The 17,864-nt window shown below is 35.2% G+C and overlaps 1 protein-coding gene across 4 annotated transcripts in view; it reads left to right on the top strand.

Annotated features, from left to right (window-relative positions):
* Nucleotides 1-17,864, top strand: part of LOC120316324 (neurabin-1-like) — a 52,951-nt gene that overhangs the window by 18,186 nt on the left and 16,901 nt on the right. For all 4 annotated transcript variants that reach the window (XM_039361773.1, XM_039361771.1, XM_039361769.1 and 1 more), the window contains 7 exons: nt 1,885-2,028; nt 4,185-4,238; nt 5,457-5,686; nt 6,708-6,801; nt 6,888-7,059; nt 7,704-7,855; nt 10,459-10,771. In XM_039361773.1, the coding sequence (XP_039217707.1) occupies nt 1,885-2,028; nt 4,185-4,238; nt 5,457-5,686; nt 6,708-6,801; nt 6,888-7,059; nt 7,704-7,855; nt 10,459-10,771 (1,159 nt within the window). The remainder of the gene's footprint in view (nt 1-1,884; nt 2,029-4,184; nt 4,239-5,456; nt 5,687-6,707; nt 6,802-6,887; nt 7,060-7,703; nt 7,856-10,458; nt 10,772-17,864) is intronic.

The following is a 17,864-nucleotide window of genomic DNA, read 5'->3' as shown; positions in this document are numbered from 1 at the left end:
TACATACACCTATACATGTAAATATATACATACCTAGTCACGTTGGATTTGTTGTTTTTCAAAATATTTCTACATTAGTTTTTTCCTGTAGGCATCATAAAGTATAATGAGTTTACCAGAAACCTTGGAAAACAGGGAGCAACAGATATAAAAAGTTCTCTAGGCTGTTATCTGACAGTTAGAAATCATTCATGAACTCTTATCTGAGGTGATAATCAGTTGAGGAAGAAATAAATGGAGTGGGGAGAAGAAGGATAAAAAATATTTTCTCAACAGCAATTTATGGATTGCATAAATTTGACAAAGAGATTACATGGCAGGCAAGTCAAACATTTTTTTTAATTAAAAGGCAGAGCCCTTCAAGAAAAAACAGGCACACGAGTAGAGAGTTGTGTCCTCATTGCATCCTGCATTATTTGTCCCTTCTGTCTGATTCATAGACTAACAAAATCATTCCCATTCTTCCTGTGGATTATTATATTTTGTTCTCCTTTTTTTCTTTTTCTTTTGATTATTAAGCTGCATTTTTTTTCTCCCTGTCTCCATTTTTCTTTCAACCATGGACAAGCTTCAGGTTCCTTCTTTTAAATCTTGTTATTTAATGAGACCTGGGAAAGCTGCCTTTTCTGTGGTTGCCCTGTTCTCTGGAATGATACCCAGCCCAAGATATTTCACAGGCCCCAACTTTTTTTGCCTTTAGGGGCCAGTTGAGTGGAAATCCCCTGTGATTGCTGTGTTACGGTTGCCATTCATAGTTGATATTGATATATTGTTTATTGTTATGTTCTTTGTTATATTATTCGTTTTTATGCTGGACGCTTCCCATGATCACATTGGTTGAGTTGGGTGGACTCATATAAATCATATAAATAAATATATCATTTTTTCTCTTTTACCTTTGTCCATGTGCTGTGATCCTTGTTATGTAAAAATTTTCCTTGTCATGTCTCTCCTACCTACATGTATAACAAAAGGTAGTCATTCAGTTTCAGTAATTAAATATGGGTCAGCCAATGAGTAATTTTGCAAATTTGATTTGCAACTCAAACTTGCCTCTCATTTCTCCTTCCCCATGCACAGTTTGCTCTTTAAATATGGAGGATTGCCTCTTCATTTTTTAAAGATCACTTTATAGATCTGAAAGGGATTATTGACAGTAGACGTTCATGGTATAAGATGTGTAGTAAGGAACCTGTAGTTACACAAATTGATAATGAATCTCACGACTTCTCATGTTCAGTTATATTGATTCCTTTGATAAACTACAAATTGTTAATGACTGCATTTGGTTGAAACAATAAGCCATGCATCTTGGTTTAGTAAAGCATTGGGCATAATACAATTTAGCTATTTTATATTATTCTTATAAATGCTGTTATTTAATAAATGGAAGTCTGTGATTGGTTATATTTGTATTAATATATATAGTTCCCTGATAAAAATCACATTGGACTATAAATTAAATACTTAATTATTTAAGCATTAAATCAAAACATTTTCTTCATTTTCTTTGTTTTTCTTCTGCTACTCTTTGTATCCATTTGTGTTTTCTTGATTTGTAAAGCCCTTTTGCTCAAAAAGAGGAACAAAGTAAGAACAGTCGGGCAACATGGACTGGCAGACTTCTTGCTCAAAATACAATTTGATGTTCAGGTTCAAAGTTTGAATCTGAGACCAATGTAATCAAATTTGATGATTTACAATGTCATATGAACCAACAATTAAACATGTAAATATAAACTATTAAGCATTTACTTTTTAAAATGTTAAAGATTTTAAGCTTTGTATGTTCATAAAAGTAGCATTAATGTTTATTGTTGTATTAAAACCATTTTAAGAAAGTTTTATTTTGCTTTAATAAAATATTGTTTAATATTGTTTTAGGATGAAGATTATGATGAAGATGAACTTTCTTTTGAATCACATTTGCAAGAAAAATCAGTAGAAGTATTTTATCTTCCTGAAAATGAAGATATTAATTTCCCATTAGACATGGATTCTACACAGTTCATGCTGAAATTTAAAGAGGTAGAGTGCAATTTTGTTATCTCTTAAAATGGATGATAGGAAGTTTACAGTGAATTAACTATTGTATATTCAAAAATCTGATGTTACAATTTAATTATAACTTTTTCAAAGATATCTTTGGAACTGAAGAACCCAATAAAAATTCATGGATTATATTGTATTTTTTAAATATTTTCAAGATGTGTATGTAGGAATTATACTTCTTATTCAGAATATAAAATATCCTGGGAATTATGTTCATTTTAATAACTCCAGAAAAACCACTTTATATATCTCGTTCATTGAGAAATATTGTTTAGTAAGCATATCTAAATAAGTGATAAACGTAGTACATAATCAAAATCATAAAATCATTAATGCATGAACAATACCAATTCAATATAGATAGTCCTCAACTTACAGCAGTTCATTTAGTGACTGTTCAAAATTACAACGGCACTGAAAACAGTGATTTATGATCATTTTTCACACTTACGAACTTTGCAGCATCAAAATTCGGATGCTTGGCAACTGGACTGTAGTTAAGACAGTTGCAGTATCCCGGAATCACATGATCACCTTTTGCAACCTTCTGACAAGCAAAGTCAATGGGGGAGCCAGATTCATTTAGCAGCTGTGTTATTAACTTAACAACTTCAGTGATTCACTTAACAAGTGTGGCAAGAAAAATCATAAAATGGGGCAAAATTCACTCAACAAATGTCTCATTTAGCAACAGAAATGTTGGGCTCAATTGTGGTCGAGGAGTACCTGTATTGCAATAATCCAAGCATATTTATTTATTTATTTATTTATTTATGATACTTATATACCGCTTTAAGTCCAAGCACTCTCTAAGCGGTGTACACCAGTAAGCAATGTATATATATATATATTTACATTGCCCCCAACAATCTGGGTCCTCATTTTACCTACCCCGGAAGAATGGAAGGCTGAGTCAACCTTGAGCCGGTGAGATTTGAACCGCTGACCTGCTGAACACAGTCAGCTAAAGTGGCCTGCAGTACTGCACTCTAACTGCTGCGCCACCTCGGCTAATCATATAAGCACAATAAGGGCATAAGTTACTGTTTAGTACATGCAACATCATCCACATAATATCACCTATGGGATTACACTATGTTCTACCTTTACCTCTTCCCAATCCTCCCCTTCCATTCCATTCTTCAGTCCTTTCTGGGGCAAAATCCAGATAGCTGATCCAACTGCTGTGCTGTCTCCACTGTCCTGCTTTTGGCTGCCTCAGCAAAACAGTTGTGGCCTCAATGCTGTTGATGTGCCACTGTCCCCCCACCCCCATCCCAAGTCAACTGCTTCCAAAGGAGTTGCCTTACTACCTTCCACTGTACTTTTAGCTAATAACACTCTGATACTCTTCTAAGTCATTTGAAAGAAGAAAAAAGCATATCCTTTTTGTATAAAGCATATCTTTATACCTTTGTTTTGATTTAGTTGTATAGTAGGCTTGAGAGAATTAGCGTTTATCTTTTAAGCCTCCTAATGAATACTTCTTGCCAACAATAATAATGCTGATTATGTAAAGAAATATATTCAGGCAATGTATATGGGAAAGTATATTAATATATCAGTTGGAGCTATTTTTATCTAGCAATGTATCATGATTCTTTAACATGAATCAATCAATGTCTCTGTTCATATTTATCTTACATAAGTGGGTTGTATAATTGTCAGCTGGAAACAGTTCAAAGAGAGGAAGAGCTGACTGAAATTTGGATTTCAGCAAAATTGGTGGGAAAAACAAGTTATAACTATTTCCTCTGACTAGTTCTAGTAATGCGGCTCTTATGTTTGGACAAAACTCTTGACTGTAAGCCACAGAATAGCAATCTCGGTCCCTTCAGATATTGCTGAATTTTATCATTTAGAAGATTTAGTCAGCATGGCTAGTAGTGAGATAATTTATGAACTATAGCCTAGCAGTATCTTGAGACCAGTTGGTCCGGTGTAAGTATATAATAAACAAGTGGCTTTATTTAGCTTGAGGAGAAGAGCAAGTGGGCACTTGGAGATTATGAAACTTTATTGTTTCAAATGTGATTGAAAAAAATGTGAACAGTAATAGATATATAAAATGATTTTCAAATATCAGTTGCACCTTTTTTTCTTCAATAAAACTTTCTATGCATTTTTTCTAGTTACAATTAAAACATGCAGTTACAGTAGCTGAAGTTAATCAACTTAAGGAAAAGGTAAATCTTCAATATATATACTTTTTAAAAAATATATTTAAATTCAATTCAATTAAATTCAAATTGTAAATTTAAATTGAATATCTTAAAGACAAACAAGATAAAACCAAATTCTTAATTTCAACTAAAAATGGAAAACCTTATTATTTATGCAATTTGTGCTAATTTGTGAGGAATATTTTCTGTGGAATTTCATTACACTTATTGAAATAAAAATAAGTAAGCATAGCTAGATGCATGCAAATGAAAGGCACAAAGACTGGAGGAATAATTTGTTTTGTAAGATAACAACATTTCATTTGTAAGTAAGGGCAGTGCCTAGGGTACATAGGTTAGAATTATTTGATACTTTGAGATTTTTAATCTTCTGCTATAGAACAACCTTTTACAAAAGTCCTATCCTCCTTTCCCAATTAGTTAAACAGATGTTCCAGTGCAATATGAGATCTACTGATTGTACTGCATTTTTGATAGAAGAGAAGGCAATGTGTATGGATTTAGATCTAGGCCATTAGCTTTCTTGTAATTAAAACATAATATATGACTTAAATTACTGGATCTAAATCACAGATGGACTCTTACAACTTTAAAACTTTTGCAGTATAAACTGAAAACAGTTTCTAACAGTGCTGCAGTGATAGAAAAGTAACAGGTAATCCAGTGGGTTTTTTTGCTGACTATTTCCCTTGAAGTTTTGAGTTTGACAATATTGTATAGGAATATTTTCCCTATTTATACGCATTCTTCATTTAGTATATTTAGTATACATTCTTCACATAGTGTAACCTTCAAGAAACTAGGCAATTGTGTAGGAGAGAGAACATTTGTTTCAAAGTTAACATATTAATATCAGCAAAAAATATGAAACATATCCATAAAATTTAGCTTACAAATGAAGTTTTGGAAAAAAAGGTAAATATTTATTTTGCTTTCGGGGTAGTAGATCTTTTAAACCGGTTAGAACAATCTGAATATTAGAAATTAAAGGCAACATTTTTAGATGGCCAGAGATTAAAAAAAAAGCATTAATGACTATAAAATCAATTAATCTATGTGGATTTTATGCAAATGGGCAGCTGCTGATCCTAAAACTAAGGCAAAATTAATAATTGTTCCTTGTTACATTTTGGAGAGAAATTTACTTGTTTGGCTCTAGTCAATTAATCTATACATGAATGAGTAATTACTAAAGTCTAATAATCTGAACTTTTTTTTAAGCTAAAAACAACAGAAGCTGAAAAGGTTGAATGGGAGCTAAAGAAATCACAGCTCCACGAAACTATAGATGAGAACAAAGAAAAAATTAAGAAGTTAGAAACCTACTGGTTAGAAGCCCAAAGTTTATGCAAAACACTAAATGAGCATCTTAAAGAAACTCAAGAACAATATGATGTGCTGGAAAAAAAGTACAACAAAGCGAAGAAGTTACTCAAAGAGTATCAGCAGAAGTGAGTTGTTATGCTTTGTCAGTTAAGCTCATAGAGATCTCTGCTTGTAATTTCTTACATGGATAATGTTGTGTGCTATTGTTGTGTGTTTTGTTTCTGTACGTGACTGGGCAATTTGCATCAGGGTCTTGACACGAGTGGCTTGAAAGAATAATAGTTTAAAAGGCCTAGCATAGTAAAATGAAAAGTAATTAAAATGAAAATAATTAGGAGAGTATATGGCATTTAAATACAGAATCTATTTCCAAAATTGCAAAAGCATATCAAGAAAAGAAAAATATTTAAGAAATAATTTATGACTTTTTGTTATTTACAAATAAATCACTAAAAGCCATCCAGATGTTCCCAGAAAAGGCATAAAAGAGCTTTAAACAACCAACAAAAAAGGTGAACTATGAATTGTGCCATGTTCACATTAATTCAACATAGAATTAATTTTGTTTTAAGATATTTGTGTGGTACTTCCCATTAAAAAGTTTCAGTTTTAAAATATTGGGATGAATTTAACCATACAAGAAAAAAACCCAGAATCCACCATATATTTTCCTTCCTGGATGCTTACCAAACGTTGCCTGTATGTAGTATACAAAGATGTTAATCATACACATTTTTGCAGTACCACTTTATGGTGAGGGATGGTTTTGTGTTTTACTTAGGTCATTAAGCTCATGAGATTAGTATTAGCTGGTAAAAAGAGGGGAATGGTGGGAGAAGAGAGACAGTGGGGAAGATGAAAGAGCAAAGGTCAGATAGAGAAAAAAGGCAGGGAAGAGGTTGAAACTCTTATGTCACATTTAGACCATCTATCCAAGTGTGTTATGTGATATATATTTATAGGCAAATATGACTAATGAATACTACAATATAAACAATGAATTGAAAATAACAGGAAATTGTGTCTTTTTTAAAGAAGAAAAATTATTGGTTGCTAACAAGCTCAATTTAATAAACTGCTTCAGGTTTTTTTTTTTCCTTATTACTCCTTTATGTTGCCTAATCATATGTTTGCTCCCTCTCCCAGAGAAGTAGAACTCATGACAAAAGAAGATCATACAAAAATTATGGAAGAAAACAATCAAGAACATGCAAATCAATTAAGAATTTTGCAGGAGAAGGTATGGACAAAATTGTATTTTAAATTTTGTTTTAAAGATCTTTGTAAATGTGTCTCAGTTTTTAAAATGATATTTATCATCTTCAGATCACAGAGCTAGAAGAAAAATTAAAAATATATGAGAAACTCCCCTATATGTTTGGAAATGGTATTTTATTAGACTCTATCACACCAAATACTGAACAACTGGCAGAACATTTTGAAATTAAGGATGATATGCAGGAAATTGAATCGTCAGTGGAGAAATTAGATTTTTCTGGTGAGTAATAAAGAAATCTATTGGTATGCTCTGTGAACTATGATATCAAAACCTCTGGCAAAGTCCTAATTGCTAGATACTATACTAATTGTGACTAAAAATTCCATTGTTAAGCACCGTGATCATAAGTTGAAAAAACATGTGACTACATGGTTTAGAGATGGCAGTCCTGCTTGCCATCATAAGTGAGAATCCCACTTGACCTTGATTTCCAACTTTCTGCTGACTTTCCCATCGACTTTGCTTGTGGGAAGCTGGCAAGGAACATTGCAAATCTTGATCATGGGATCATGGGAGCTGTGAAGCTATAATTTGCAAGCCCACAATCAAGACTTCAGGGACTATAATGTTCCATTATAACTACTCCTTGTTATCATTGTAAATTTGAACAGACACCAAATGAGCAGTCATTAAAGAGGACCACTTATACTAAATGACCTGCAACACATTTTTATAACGTGACATTAAATTGTCATTCTACTAGAGCTGGTACAGTGATACTTACCTTCTTTTGTAAAACAATGTATCAGAATCTAAATTGTTATTTGTCTAATTGTTACAAGTAAAAAGAAATATTGAATAATTTCATAATAAAATGGGGTGATGACTGTAGTTTTTAATAAGTGACTATGCATTTGTTACAGATTTTGATACCTTTGTTGGAGACCCACCAAGGTTAGATACAAGTGCTCATAAAGCTAAGGCACAGCTTGCCTTGAAAGTAAAACGTCAGCCACCTTCTCGGTCAAAGTTAAAGGAATCTCTTGGTGCCAAACAAACAGATATAAACTCACAGGTATAGTATTCATTTTATTTTCCAAGGTATAATTTGGTGCTTTTTTATGATTAAAATATACATGATATAAAATACATAATTTATTCAGCATTTCTGGCAGATAACCTAAAACGGCTGTCAAACTCGCAACATCACATAACATGTCGTGACGTATTGTGATTTTTTTTTCCATTGCCGGCAATGGGGTGGGCGCAGTTTTGCCATGACGCACCCGGCCCACAGGCCGGCAGTTTGACACCCCTGACCTAAAAGGTCTCTTATTCCTTTGTTCTCCCAGCTTCTCAAACAAGTGTTTTTAGCCATATTTAATATTTATTCATTCATTTTCTGTAGCCGCCTAACTCAACCAAGTAACTCTGGCCGTCTTACGATTGATGTAGATACTGTTCATTCTTCTACAGCTTTCCAGTAGTTATCAGATTTCAACTTCTGGTGCATTTGACAGACTTTGAGAGAAATATTAGGCTAATAGGCATATACCAGTGATGGCGAACCTTTTAGAGACCGAGTGCTCAAAAACTGGCCCTGCCTCCGCTGTATCCCCCTGCCCTGCCCCCACTCTGTCCCCCCCATCCCCCGCCCCGCCTGCCCACAGGACCATTTACCACCTCCAGGGCCCATTGCAGATCACCCAGGCAGCCCAGCAGCACTATGGCGGCCACACCCTCTGCCCCCGCCCTGCAGCATCAACTCCATGATGGGGTGTGGGAGCAGAGTCTTGTCTATGCTGCCTGGCTGCCATGTCCTTGGCTGCGCTGCTCCGTGTGGGCTACCCTCGAGGGTGACTCTCCTTCAGGGGGGCTGCTGGAAAGAAGGGGAGGCAAGGGGGGCAACGGCATGTGTGCCCACAGAGAGGCAAGGGGGGCAACGGCATGTGTGCCCATAGAGAGGGCTCTGAGTGCTGCCTCTGGCATCCGTGCCATAGGTTCGCCACCACTGACATATACAGTTCCTTAAAAAATGGATTCAGTTAACAGGGACACAAGGGGTTTTATATTATCTCTTTAGTCTCACTTCTTTCCAGCATGTGCAAGTACTTTTCTTCTTGGAAAATAGCTAACTTAAATTGGGTAGAAGAGGATAAAGTAATGACTACATTTGTTACATTTTGTTTGTGGATTTGGGTTTGGCTAGAAGGTATATAATTTCACAGACCTTTTTCTACTGCTTAAGGAAATACTTATTTCTCACTCATAAAACTGATTTTTTTCTTATATTTATTTCAGCTTTATGGAAATCATTACTAATGTGGAAAGACTTTAAAAATCAATTTAAAGCATACAGCCCAGTGATTAGCCCTATAATCCTTACTGAAACAGCTGATAAGGGGAAGAAATAATTTGGCATTTATTTATATAGCAATAGCACTTAGACTTATATACCGCTTCACAATGCTTTACAGCCTCTCTAAGCGGTTTACAGAGTCATCATATTGCCCCAACATTTTACTGACCTCGAAAGGATGGAAGGCTGAATCAACCTTGAGCCTGTCAGGATTGAACTGCTGGCAGCCGGCAGTTAGCAGAATTAGCCTGCAATACTGTATTCTAACCACTGTGTCCCCATGGCTCAATATAAGATTTTTTTTAAAAAAGTGCACCAATCTCTGCTTCAACAAAGGGTTTGCACTAAAGTATGTTTATTTCTGGTATTAATTAAAAGTTACATTGTACAGTAACTGTCAATTAGTCTTTTAAACTCCTTTGTAGAATATAAGAATCACAAACTTTGAAATGTTTGGAAATTTGGAAAATGACAGAAATCAAACAAAAGTAACTTCTATTATGGTTGAAAAAAACATATTTTTCTTTTTGCTATCTTTTTAAAAATTATGTTTGGGTAATACAGTTGTTCGTTCACATGCTTTTCTGCATACATAGATTTGACCAATCCCAATCAAGAGAACAATAAAATATCAAAAGATATTTTTGATATTTTCTGGTGATATTTTCTTGTTTTTGACTTTACGAAGTTTCTGCTGATAGTGCTTGTCCTAGCTATATTGCTACTAGTCTTCCAGTTCCAGTGTTGGAGTATTCACAACTTTTGGAGACAGGTTATTCCACTGATTAATTGTTCTAACTATCAGGAATTATATACACATACACATACAAGAGAGAGAGAAAATGTTTAATTATATGTTACTACATAATAATGTAAAGAAGTATGCATGTTACTACAAAACAATGTATAATGTTTGCATATTAGAATGTGTAATTACAATTACATTTTAACATTCCATATTAATATAATTACATTGCTCATTTATATATTTAAGTACATAGAGATGAAAAGATGTGATGAAAGTGAAATTGTAACCAATTAAGCAACAGGTTCTGATATGCCAAGAAGCAATTTAAATTGGTGTTATAAAGAAAGTGGTATGCAGGAAGAGACTATTTCTAGCAAAAACATTTCACAACAATGAAAGCATCACAGAAAAGATACTGTCTTGATGTTACCTTAAGTTATTTCAGCAAGATGATTCACAGCGAATTATGGATAACAGCTTTAACAAATGAACGATATAGGAAAACCTGGGTGTTAAAAAATAATAGTCCTAAAGTTGCTTAGAATATTAATGTTGTTTTCTTATGTTTCAGGATATTAATGATGATACAAAAGAAGATACCTTGAGTAAGTTCTCAGATGTGACAGAAAAGGTCATTTCATCACAGCAAAGTGATACAGATAAAAAAAATGATAAATTGGAATGTGCTGAAAACAGTGACCTTTCATTAGAACCAAGTCCACCAGTTTCTGTGCACTCTTCTCCAGTGTATAAACTGCAGACAGAAGACATTGCTGGAATATCTCAGTCACTACCTAATGATGATTCTGCTCCAAATTCTCCTGCTGGATATTGCCGAAATATTAAGCAAAGAGAATCAAAAGGAAAGGGGAAAGTGAATAAAGGTAATATTAAAATGATTGTGTTACATTAAGATCTGCTGTACACATATTTTTCCAAGAATGTACAGTTATGTTTTTCACTACTATCTGAGCAAGATATATTTTGCTCTTCATGCATAGGCAATGTCAAATTTGGGGGATATTAACATCATACCTTTATCTCTGAATTTACTTCTATGAATCTGATGTATCACTGTAGCCAACAGATATCCCTAAAACACATGATATTCTACTAAATTGCACCTCTGGCATTAAAAAAAAAGACAATAGTCAATCTTTTTTAAACAATTAAACAATCTATATACCCTAAAGAGAATTTTTTTGTTGGACTAAATGAGTTCTTAAGAAACATTGCATCTTATATCTGAAAGATTGGTTCTGCAATATAGGATGCTCCAATTCCATATTTAAAATTACTTTTATATTATCAAACTGTATTTAATATTTTTGTTTGTTTGTTTATATTGACATCAGTTTAACTTGGATAAAAGAATTATTCAGTTTACACAATACATCCAGAGCAGGGATAGGCAACCTTGGCTCTTTTATGACTCGTGGATTTCAACTCCCAGAATTCCTGAGCCAGCACAGCTCAGGAATTCTGGGAGTTGAAGTCCATGAGTCATAAAAGAGCCAAGGTTGCCTACCCCTGATCCAGAGATGCTAAAATATCAAGGTCTTACCAGGGACATAATAAATGCTTTAACTGAATACACTGTTCCTCTATTTTTTTCAAATTACATTGTTTCAGTAATTTTTCAAAAGTTTTAAAAGTACATATTACATTTTAATTGGTTAATCCCTTTCCATCTTATAATATCTATCCCCCCTCTTTTCCTGCTGTTTTAAATTAAGAATAACTCAAAAATATAAACTTCTGATAAGATCTTAAATCAATTGCCTGTTCTGCATTGTGAAGCACTATGTGAAAGTTTTGATTGATCAAAATAAAGATGAGTAGCAGAAGTCAGTATTAACATATGAGCCCATCTGGTGATGACCATGGCATATGGAAGATTGTGATTTAAGACAGGAAAAGAATAAATGGGAAAGTGCTTGAATTACAGTGAAATGAAGGACAGAAAATAGATTATAGGTAGTCCTTAACTTACAACAGTCCATTTAGTGATTGTTCAAAGTTACAACAGCACTGAAAAAAGTGACATATGACCATTTTTCACAGTTACGACCTTTGCATCATCACCATGCTCCTGGGATCAAAATTCAGATGCTTGGCAACTGGTTCATGTTTATGACCATTGCAGCGTCCCAGGGTCATGTGATCACCTTTCTGGCAAGCAAAGTCTGTTGGGAAGCCAGATTCCCTTAACAACCATGTTACTAACTTAACAGCTTCAGTGATTCACTTAACAACTGTGACCAGAAAGGTCATAAAATGGGGCAAAATTCACTTAACAAATATCTCGCTTAGCAGTGTAAATTTTGGGCTCAGTTGTGGTCATAATTCGAGAACTACCTGTATTTGTCTATCTGAAATTATTTAAAAAATGAGGCCTGTAATAAATCTTAAGGTAGGCTGATCTTATGGAGTAATGAATTCACATATGAAAGTGTAAGTTTAATTGAATGAAAGCAGTGATGTTTTTAAATTGGTATGTGTAGGTTGTGGTATAATATATGAGAGTAGGAATCAATAGGGTGGTGGTTGTTACATGTTGTATTTTAATTAATAATGATAATGAAAAACCAGAGATGAATTTTGAGAAAGACTGTAACATTTTGAATGAATATAATCCAGGGGGGAAACTATTCTGGAATTATTCTGAAAGCTTCCTTGAAACACAGTGAAAAGAATCGTATTGTAGAATAATGTAGAAGAATACAAAATTAACAATAGTGGGAAGTGTTAAAAAGAACACTTGGTGAAATGATGGGAAAATGAAGATAAGGGAAGGATTACCTCAAAAAAAAAATAGTATATTGTCTATAAAAAAGATAGTTGAAAAAGTGTAGTAAAAGAGAACCAGGAATAGTTAGATTGAAAGAGTTGATCCTGATGAAAATAGAACATTGTTCTATGAATGTAATTAAAAATAAAAGTGATATGAGGAATGAGTATTTTAGAGCTTGTATAGGAGTGATTGGGTCACGTTAAAGACTAGAACTGAAATGTTAATGCCGAATCTTAAGAAGATACCATTGTATTGTCCTCCTATAGAAAGGGAAAGATAGATAACAAGAACGCAAAAACTGTAACTATAAAAATAAATGCAAAAACTGTATAATTCTCTAAACAGGTAATTGTTTACCTCTTTATACTACCTATACAGTCCACCAAGTTCAGAGTGGTTTTTTCAAGCTTCTGACCATATCAGCTTTAACTAAAAAATTGATCAGAGCTAAGACAGCTATAATTTAGTTTGATTATGAGAAAGCAACTGATATGGTCTCTTGGCAATTTTTGAAGAGTCTTTGATTTAATGGTAATCCTTGGTATATAGCCATTCACTCAGTGACATTCAAAGTTAAGACAATGCTGAACAAGTGATACTGTGATGGAATGTGTCTGCAAAGGGGAAGGTGATGTGACAGACTACAATAATGCAGGAGGCTCCCAGAAGGAGGGAGCACATTATTAAAAAAAAGTGGGGGGGGGAGGAAAGCATAGTCCAGAGCTGGATCATGGGAAGCGGGATCGATTTAGAAAAGCCACTCCCTAGAATCTCACAGGATACATTTGTTAGGATAGGATAGGTTTAGTCTGGCAAAATTCTATCTATACAGTGTAATGTAAATAAAGACTGAACTTGGCTGGATTGATTTATTTTGTCCTTGAGCTAGCTGCTAGGCTTAATAGTTCCTCAAAGTTACATCCTTGCAGTCATGTGACTGTGATTCCTGTCTGCTTCCCCACAAGCAAAGTCTTTTTCTAATAATTTTATTAAAGATTATATTATACACATAAAACTAACCCAGCTAGACTTGCGGTTCTCAAGGTTTTCAATCTTTAATGAGCAATAAAAAGTAAACTCCAAAGTAATTAAAAAGCTCAGGTTTGGCTGAACCTTGAGTCCATAAAAGCCTATATTAATGGCTCTGAGCTCTTTGGAATCTAAGGACTCTCAGTTGTTTATAAGACATTGTAAAAAGGTGCGGTTTTACCTTCTATTGACAACCGCCCCCCCCCCCATCTGGAGTTCATACGGGTAATCTTGCTTTAGAGCAGTGGTTCTCAACCTGTGGGTTGGGACCCCATTTGGGGTCGAATGATCATTTCACGGGGGTCGCCAAACCACGCTGTCCGCCATTTTTTTCCCTTTTCTCTAGCTGTCCTATTCCCTCTTATTGGTGGCCACACCCACTTGGGGGTCACCACAACATGGGGAACTGTATTATGGGGTCACGGCATTGGAAAGGTTGAGAACCACTGCTTTAGAGAGAATTCAATAGCCTAGATCCAGCATCCAATGGCTATTATTTTGGCCATAATGTCTTCCGTTGTCCACAGGGCATCAGGGCATCATTCCTTGTCAGAAGCAACCTTCCCAGAAGCCAGAATTCACAGTCATGTGAGGTTCTCACTTAATGACCCATGCAGTCTTGCTTCACAACAGTCACAGGGACTGCTCTTGCTAAGAGATGTCACACTTTATAGCTGCAGAGTGATGGCAATTCTGGTCTTTGGGATTCTTGTTATTTTTTTTTAATTTTAGATTGATTTAACCTATAAATCATTGTTAGAATAGTGGGCCTTTCTTTTGTTAAATTTACAGTATGGTATACATGAAGGATGCCCTCATTATTGTTATTATATGCTGATGATATTTTGCATTTGATAGACTAGAAATGTCTGTTCCTAATCTTATTAATTTGTTGTTGCTCAGATTTCCTAAGGCCCATTTCACTTCACATTCTAGGATGTCTGGCTCGAGGTCAGTGACCACCCCATCGTGGTTATCTGGGACGTTAAGCTCGTTCTTGTATAATTCTTCTGTGTAGTTTTGCCACCTCTTCTTAATCTCTTCTGCCTCTGTTAGGTCCTTGCCATTATGGTCCTTTATCATGCCCATCTTTGCATGAAATGTTCCCTTCATATCTCCAACTTGCTTGAAGAGATCTCTGGTCCTCCCTATTCTGTTGTTTTCTTCTATTTCTTTGCACTGTTCATTTAAGAAGGTATTCTTATCTCTTCTAGCTATTCTCTGGAATTCTGCATTCAATTGGGTATATCTTTCTCTTTCTCCTTTGCCTTTCGCTTCCCTTCTTTCTTCCTCAGACAGCCATTTTGCTTTCTTGCATTTCTTTTTCTTTGGCATGGTTTTAGTTGTTACCTCTTGTACAATGTTGCGAACCTCCGTCCATAGTTCTTCAGGCACTCTGTCTATCAGATCTAATTCCTTAAATCTATTTGTCACCTCTACTGTATATTCATCAGGAATAAGATTTAGTTCATACCTAAGTGGCCTAGTGCTTTTCCCTACTTTCTTCAATTTAAGCCTAAATTTTGCAACGAGAAGCTCATGATCTGAGCCACAGTCAGCTCTTGGTCTTGTTTTTACTGACTGTATAGAGCTTCTCCATCTTTGGCTGCAGAGCACATAGTCAATCTGATTTCTGTGTTGACCGTCTGGTGATGTCCATGTGTAGAGCCGTCTCTTGGGTTGTTGGAAAAGAGTGTTTGTTATGACCATCGTATTCTCTTGACAGAATTCTATCAGCCTGTGCCCTGCTTCATTTTGTACTCCAAGGCCAAACTTGCCTGTTATTCCGATTATCTTTTGGCTTCCTACTTTAGCATTCCAATCCTCCATGATGATAAGGACATCATTTTTTGGTGTTAATTCTATAAGGTGCTGTAGGGCTTCATAGAACCGGTCAATTTCATCCTCTTCAGCACCAGTGGTTGGGGCATAGTTTTGGACTACTGTGATATTGAATGGTTTGCCTTGGATTCGAACTGAGATCATTCTGTCATTTTGGGGATTGTATCCCAGTATTGCTTTTCCTATTCTTTTATTGAGTATGAAGGGAACTCTATTTCTTCTGAGGGATTCTTGCCTGCAGTAGTATACCAGATGGTCATCTGAGTTAAATTCACCCATTCCTGCCCATTTTAGTTCGCTGATTCCTAAGATGTCGATGTTCAGTCTTGTCATCTCTTGTTTGACTACGTCTAGCTTGCCTTGATTCATGGATCTTACATTCCAGGTTCCTATGGAGAAAAGATCTTTACAGCATCGGACTTTCCTTTCACCACCAGATATATCCACAGCTGAGCGTCCTTTCAGTTTGTCTCAGTCGCTTCATTCTTTCTGGCACTACTAGTATTAGCCCTCTGCTCTTCCCCAGTTGCTTATTGGACACCTTCCGACTGAGGGGCTCATCTTCCAGCGTCATATTTTTTTGCCTTTTAGTACTCTCCATGGGGTTTTCATGGCAAAGATACTGGAATGGTTTGCCATTTCCTTCTCCAGTGGATCACAGTTTGTCAGAACTCTCTGCTATGACCTGCCTGTCTTGGGTGGCCCTGCACGGCATAGCTCATAGCTTCATTGAGTTACGGAAGCCCCTTTGCCGCGACAAGGCAGTAATCCATAAAGGGGGATCTTGATTCTTTCCCTCTGTTAATGCAGCCTAGCACTGTGTTGACTTTTTTGGCAGCTGCAACACATTACTGGCTCATATTTAAGTGATTGTCCACAAGGACTCTCACAGATTCTTCTCACAGTTACTACTGTTGAGCCAGGTACCACCTATACTGTACCTGTGCGTTTGGGGTTTCTTGCTTAAATGTAGAATCTTACTTTTTTCACCATTGGATTTAGATAGCGCCCAATGATCAAGTCTGTCAAGATCTTTCTGTGTCTTGAACCTGTCTTCTGGAGTGTTGGCTATTCCTGCCTGCTTGGTGTCTTGGTGCTCAACTGCTTTGAAACTCATTGAATTTGGTATTCAATGCATTTTGATGTGAAAATTTTATCCCAGTACTCATTGTTTGTTTGGTACTCCATCCACAAGCTAGAGCTTGCCAGTGTCAGCTGCCTTGTGACTCACCACATTATTCCTTATGGGAATAATTTGTTTGGTGCTCATTGCTTGGTACTCATTGTACCTCCTGGAACCAATTAACATTGAGTACCAAAGTACCCCTGTAATACCAATTGGTCACAGATTTAACTGAACCATTTACCTATAAAAAAGTATGCATGTCATCAGTAATCACAGTTAAAAATAATATATTTCTGGAAGACAAAGGAGTTTAAGATAACGCAAGCCATTGGTAAGTATGTAGATTCAGCCTGCAGAATTTATTCTTTACTAATAACGTTAATTTGGTGCATATAAATATTCTGCACAGCTTTAGAATGGTACATCGTCTTGCCTTTTCTTACTGTATCTTTTGCCTTTCTAGTCATCCTGCTGCACTGTATTTTATCTCATTGTTTTTATTATGATATGCTTGATGTTTCTGTAACATGTAATAAAATATTCAGGTTCAAAATATTATCTAAATTTATTTTTTGTGTAAACTCTAATATTGTTATAACTTTGGGTCAACCCAAGTCTGAAGAAAGTGTTTTTAAACATGAATTTAAAAAAATCTCACTCTGTTTTTAGCAGTATATTCAAATTATGCACATTATTTAGTTTATTTGATTTAATATGTAATTAGTGCTTCTGAAGCCCCATAATAGTTAGAGATTCCAGAAAAGTTATCTGTTGCTCCATAGTCTACTCTTTATAGTAAGTTTGAAGGAATTTCATAGTTAGTTACCTTTAGGCCTTGGCTATAAAGAGCCAAAATCAATGGAGGATCACATTAAATCAAATGACATTATTTTCCTATTATCTTAAAATGATTTTAATACAACAATAGACGTATATTGGACACCTCAAAGAATGTTTGAAAAGAGGTGACTACAATTAATGTTTGGGTAATTGTAGATTCCCTCAGGAATCAGAAAGTAAACCCATATAGTTTGACTGTATCCTGTTATTTATTGTGCTTGGGGCTGACATCAGCAAGATTATTAATATGACTCTAGTTCTATTGCAGTATGGTAAGAATGTGCATATTATTCTTGGCTGTATCCCCAGTATTTGGAATATATCAAGATACTGTACAAAAATAGTG

Source organism: Crotalus tigris, unplaced genomic scaffold (assembly GCF_016545835.1).
Source record: "Crotalus tigris isolate CLP2741 ecotype Arizona unplaced genomic scaffold, ASM1654583v1 scf7180000019363.1367679, whole genome shotgun sequence".
Classification (NCBI taxonomy): Eukaryota; Metazoa; Chordata; class Lepidosauria; order Squamata; family Viperidae; genus Crotalus; species Crotalus tigris.
The sequence above is the reverse complement of the archived record's forward strand: the minus strand, read 5'-3'. Positions and strand labels throughout refer to the sequence as shown.